This window comes from Pelophylax lessonae (assembly GCF_965119305.1).
Source record: "Pelophylax lessonae genome assembly, chromosome: 6".
Taxonomy (NCBI): domain Eukaryota; kingdom Metazoa; phylum Chordata; class Amphibia; order Anura; family Ranidae; genus Pelophylax; species Pelophylax lessonae.
The window spans coordinates 7,692,707-7,699,124 of NC_138773.1; the positions used below are offsets into that span (position 1 = coordinate 7,692,707).

The 6,418-nt window shown below is 40.0% G+C and overlaps 1 protein-coding gene across 1 annotated transcript; it reads left to right on the forward strand.

The window, feature by feature from the left end:
* Window positions 1-397: 397 nt before the first annotated feature.
* Window positions 398-1,330, forward strand: LOC309558388 (olfactory receptor 1496-like; the record flags this gene model as incomplete). The annotated part of the gene is made up of 1 exon (XM_082261463.1): window positions 398-1,330. One exon carries the CDS (start codon window positions 398-400, stop codon window positions 1,328-1,330), a length of 933 nt encoding a protein of 310 aa, XP_082117589.1.
* Window positions 1,331-6,418: the final 5,088 nt, after the last annotated feature.

Below are 6,418 nucleotides of genomic sequence, written 5' to 3' on the forward strand. Positions count from 1 at the left end.
GCATTAAGTCACACAATAGCACTTGGCCAAGTAAGCTACTGATAACATTTTTCCTAATGTTGGTGAATTGGTCTACCAACACGGCTGTATCACTTTAACAGATAATATATGTAACATTGCACCCTTCAATTTTTATTTTATTTTTTTTCCAGGTTTTTTTAGAATGAAGTTCCTGTAACGGACATCCTAGTGGAACATTTTTGAACTTGTGCCAAAACAAATGCAATGCAGTAATTCTAATTCCAAATGAAACTTGTCAAGTAATTGGCACTGAAAACATTGAGGTGAAAAAACCAGACTTGTGTTATTAATATAAGTAGATTAAGGTGAGCCTTCTCTGTCTATTGAAATACTCCTCAAGATTCGTAACCCTGGAACTTGCGAGAATACTTTGGTTATGAGTAAAAATCAAACTTTTCAGCCTGAATTTTTTTTGCTTGGCCTGTCAGACCTCACGGCTTCTCGGATCCCGCTATCTCTGTTCTTCCATCTGGTCTACGCGGCCACAGTGACTGGGAACCTTCTCATCATTTTCTTGGTGAATACCGACTCCCACCTGCAGACCCCCATGTACTTTTTCCTGGGAAACCTCTCAGTTTTGGACACATTCATGCCTTCTTGTTCTGTATCTCATCTGTCTTTTGGCAATTCTAGTGGAAACACACTGATTTCATACTCCATGTGCGTAGCCCAGGTCTTCTTCTTCTCCTGGTTCGCCTACACTGAGTTCTTTCTTCTGGCCATAATGTCCTATGACCGATATGTTGCTGTCTGTCTTCCTCTGCATTACACAACCAAAATAAGCCTTAAACTGTGTGCTCAGTTGGTGACCAGCATTTGGATTTTCAGCTGTGCCTACTCCTTGATGCACACACTGAGTACGCTAAGACTGTCCTTCCCTGATTCCGTCACCATCCCGGGATTGTTCTGTGAATTGTTTCAGCTGATTCAACTGTCACATTCCGAAACTTACCTCAACTACTTACTGATTTTTCTTGTTGGAGTGCCATTTGCTCTCGTTGCCTTTTCCATCACTTTCCTTTCCTATGTCTACATTGTCAAAACCGTCCTGAGAATTAAAATAAAGGATGGCAGACGGAAAGTCTTCTCCACCTGCAGTTCTCACCTCACGGTGGTCTTCATGTTTTATGTGACTACCTTCTTCAACTACATTCAACCCAAAACTGACAATTTTCTTGTTGGCCGACTAGTGTCTGTACTTTATACATTTCTTACCCCCTTTCTGAATCCCGTTATATACAGTCTGAGAAACAGCGAACTGAAAGGCGCTGTCCGCAGAGCTCTGGTGAAAGTCACAGTAAGGTCATGAACTGTCACCAGAAGAAACTGCAGAACAATATGCAAAACTATAGACAGAAAAAAGTGGGGTTTTAAGGGCCCAAATGAGATGGTCAAAATATATAATGCAACACGGTAATGGAGTTAAAATACATGTTTATTAATGATTTCTATTCACATAAAAAGCATGTATGAACATGCTCTGAAGACACACATACATGTAACAAATATATATAATGTAATAAAATTGAGAACACAAAGTGGGTAACCGGATGGTGGGGTCTCAATCAAAAAAAGATGTGTAGCCAACGCGTTTCGCTTGACTTCGCTTCTTCAGGGCTTAACCTTCTTAGAGGTATTCCCGAGCGTGGCTCTGGGTTAAATTTCAGAGCCAAAAGCGGTAACCCCCGAGCCACACTCGGGGTACCGCCAGAAGCATCGCAGGGTTACTTACCTTGTCACCGGGATCCAGCGATGTGCCCGGCGGTGTCTAGCGGCGGTTCTTCCTCCCCATCGTCTCCGTGCCCCGTCTTCCATCTCCTGCGACGTGACATTCGCAGGGGGGTGGAACCGGCGGCAAATTCAAATGTAAAAACACACCGAACACACTGATACTATTCAAAATAAAAAAAATCATATTAGTTTGCCCCCCAGTGCCCTTTCCTGCAGTTTCACTGTACTTTTTATGTATATATATATATATATGTGTGTGTGTGTGTGTGTAATATATATATATATATATATTTATATATACATATGCATATTTATATATATACATATACATGTATATGTATATGTGTATGTATATATATATATATATATATATATATATATATATATATACAGTACATATATATATGTTTAATTCTTGTGAATGAGCAGCCCAAACCAACTGTATACATTAATTATATATATATATATATATATATATAAATATATATATACATATATATATATATATATATATATATATATATATATATATATATATATATATATGTGTGTGTGTGTGTGTGTAATATATATATATATATATATATTTATATATACATATGCATATTTATATATATACATATACATGTATATGTATATGTGTATATATATATATATATATATATATATATATATAGTACATATATATATGTTTAATTCTTGTGAATGAGCAGCCCAAACCAACTGTATACATTAATTATATATATATATATATAAATATATATATATATATATATATATATATATATATATATATATATATATAAAATAAATGTATACAGTCGGTTTGGGCTGCTCATTCACAAGAATTACATTCATAATTATGGTACCGCTTTCAGCACCTAAAATCCAAAAGAATCATACCGCCAGGGAGGTTAAGAGACCAGAGAACCAGCTAGTGTTCCCCAAAAAAAGGTGCAGACTCACAGGGCAAACAGGAATTCAAGGATCCCAGTTACATGGCAGGGGTAGACCATGCATCCATATTGCAGTGATAATAATTTTATGGAGCATATACGTGCATATAGAGTGGGGGTACCTATACATTCCCATATGGTATGCGTACTGTCTCATTATGTCGTATAGACCCCAATGCACTTTTATATTAATTATTCATATACTGCCATGGAGAGAGGATATGTAGCATCCTTCTACTAGGGTATATGTGATGGATAGGCAGGTAATTATTTATATAGTATTCCCAAACAGACAAGTACTCTCCTTATCATATTGAGGAGGAGATACCAGAGGATGTTTTACTCAGTAGTAACAGACTTCCTCTTGTGGGGGAACCATCCTAGATATCTCTCTCCAGCTGCATGTCCTGCCTAAGATATTTCATATCTGGGAATAATTTAACACTTAACCCCAGAAAGGTTTATCCCCCTTCATGACCAGAGCATTTTTTGCTATTCAGCACCCTGCTGATTTAACCACTTTCAGACCGGAGGATTTGGCTGCTCAATGACCGGGCCCTATTTTGCGATTCGGCCATGCGTGAATTTAACGGACAATTGCACGGTTGTGCGACGCTGTACCCAAACGAATTTGACATTCTTTTTTTCCCACAAATAGAAATTTCTTTTAATAGTATTTGATCACCTGTGCGATTTTTATTTTTTGCGCTATAAACAAAAAAAAAGAGCAACAATTTTGAAAAAATAACAATATTTTTCACATTATTTTATATGAAATTCTCAAAAAAAAAATTTTAAAAATCAAAATTTTTTAACATTTTAGGCCAATTGGTTTTCTGCTACATATTTTTGGTAAAAAAAAAATAGTAATAAGCGTATTTTGATTGGTTTGCACTAAAGTTATTGAGTTTACGAACTACGGGAAAGATTTATGTCTAGGCCACTTTTTGCGATTCGGCGCTGTGTAACTTTAACTGACAATTGTGCGGTCATGCGACGCTGTACCCAAACAAAATTTACGTCCTTTTTTCCCCACAAACAGAGCTTTCTTTTGGTGGTATTTGATCCCCTGTGCGATTTTTACTTTTTGCGCTATAAACAAAAAAAGAGCGTCAATTTTGCAAAAATAACAATATTTTTCACATTTTTTTATATGAAATTCCCCCAAAAAAAGAGTAAAAATCAAAATTTTTTAACATTTTGGGCCAATTTTTTTTTTTACCATATGTTTGGTAAAAAAAATTGCAAAAAGCGTATTTTGATTGGTTTGCACAAAAGTTATTGCGTTTACTAACTAAGGGAAAGATTTTTGTCTTTTTTTTTTTTTAACGCGTAATGGCGGCGATCTGCGATTTTTTTTTTTTTTTACAGATCGGACCCTTGACTGACATTTTTGACACTTTTGGGGTTACCAGTGACATTTCTACAGTAATCAGTGCTATATATATATGTACTGTTACTGTAAAATTACACTTGCAGTGAAGGGGTTAATTTTTTTTGAGAGGGAGGGGTTATGTGTGTCCCTAGGGGCGTGATTCTAACTGTGATTGGCTGTGGCTTGAGGTGTAGGAACAGTGATCAACGGTCCTACATAGTAGAACCGTATGATCACTATTCTTACACCAGGGAGAATGACAGGCGGCTTGTTTACATCAGCCGCCTGCCTTTCTCCCTTCACGGCGGATGATCGCGAGTGACCGGCGGACATCGTGCCCACCGGTCACACATGCGGACTGGTTAGTGAACGAGCCGGGGCGGGAGCGCGCCTTCGGGGGCGCACGATCGCCCGCTATTGGCTCCCAGGCTAGTGACGTATATATACGTCACTTTGCCTGGCCGGGGCAACCGGTTAACTAGTAATGGCGGCGATCTGCAATTTTTAGCGGGACTGCGACATTGCGGTGGACAGATTGGACCCCTGACTGGCATTTTTGACACTTTTGGGGGTACCAGTGACATTACTACAGTAATCAGTGCTATACATATTCACTGTTGCTGTAATAATGACACTGGCAGGGAAGGGGTTAACAGTACTGGTGATCAAGGGGTTAAATGTGATCCTAGGGGCGTGATTCTACCTGTGGTGGGGCGTGGCTTGTGAAGTGATCACAGAGACATGTGATCCTATATAGCAGGATCACATGACATATGTGATCACTTCAGGGAGAAGTACGGAATGCTGTGTTTACATCAGCCGTCCGTCCTTCTCTGTCAGCGGCGGGAGATCGCAAGTGGCCGGCGGCCAACGGAGCCACCTGCCACCCCGCTTCGCATCTCCGGCTGCACGCGATCGCCCCCTAGCTCCTCCCAGGCGAGCGCCGTACATGTACGGGCTTTTGCCTGGGAGCTTCAGCCTGCCGCAGTACATCTGCGGCGGCTGGGGCTAAAGTGGTTAAATTAGTCTTTAGATTAGATTATTTAGATGGACTAAACCAGGGGTCTTCAAACTTTCTAAACAACAGGGACAGTTTACTGTCCTTCAAACTTTAGAGGGAGTGGCCAGAGGGAGTAGTAAATGTCCTGGCGTCAGTGGGATTAAACAATGCCCCATGATTGGTATTAGGGGGAGTATTAGTGCCCCATTGTTGATATCAGTGGGAGGAATAGTGCCCCATCATTGGCGTCAGTGGGAGGAATGGTGCCCTATTGTTGGTATCACTGGGAGGAATAATGCTCTATCAATGGTGTCAGTGGGAGTAATAGCACCCCATCATTGGTGTCAGTAAGAGGAATAGTGCCCCATTGTTGGTATCATTGGGGGGAATAGTGCCCCATTGTTGGTATCATTGGGAGGAATAGTGTCCCATCATTGGTGTCAGTGGTAGGGACTATGCCCAACTGTTGCTGACAGTGTGCAGAATAATGCCCTTTAACCTGTGAAGCTCTGGTGAACTCCATGCCCAAGAGGGTTAAGGCAGTGCTGGAAAATAATGGTGGCCACACAAAATATTGACACTTTGGGCCCAATTTGGACATTGTCACTTAGGGGTGTACTCACTTTTCTTGCCAGCGGTTTAGACATTAATGGCTGTGTGTTGAGTTAATTTGAAGGGACAGCAAATTTACACTGTTATACAAGCTGTACACTCACTACTTTACATTGTAGCAAAGTGTCATTTCTTCAGTGTTGTCACATGAAAGGATAGAATAAAATATTTACAATGTGAGGGGTGTACTTACTTTTGTTACACACTGTACATTGCTAAGCCTGCCCATGCCACCGTGCCACAGTACTTTTACTCTGGCCAGTCAGAAAGCTGTTATTATGAGCCACCATTTTTTTAGGTTTTAGTTTTAGTTAGATGAGACGGAATGTACATATGCAGAAACGTCATAATTGGGTAAATGGAGAAATCCATATACTTTGGTTTACTTGCACTAAAAGTCAAGGCTGGTTCACAAAAGGAATTGCACAGGAACCAAAACACATTCCTGTGTGATTTCTGCGTGATTTAAGCTCAGTGAGTTTTCAGCCCATTCCTTTGAATCGGCTGAAGCCAAGCTGCATCACAATTAAAGTAGTGCATGCACTTCTTTAACCACTTCCGGACCGTAAGGATTCACCCCCTTAATGACCAGGCCATATTTTGCGAATCGGCACTGTTACTTTTACGGACAATTGGGTGGTCGTGCAACGCTGTACCCAAATAATTTATGTCATTTTTTTCCCCACAAACAGCGCTTTCTTTTGGTGGTATTTGATCACCTGT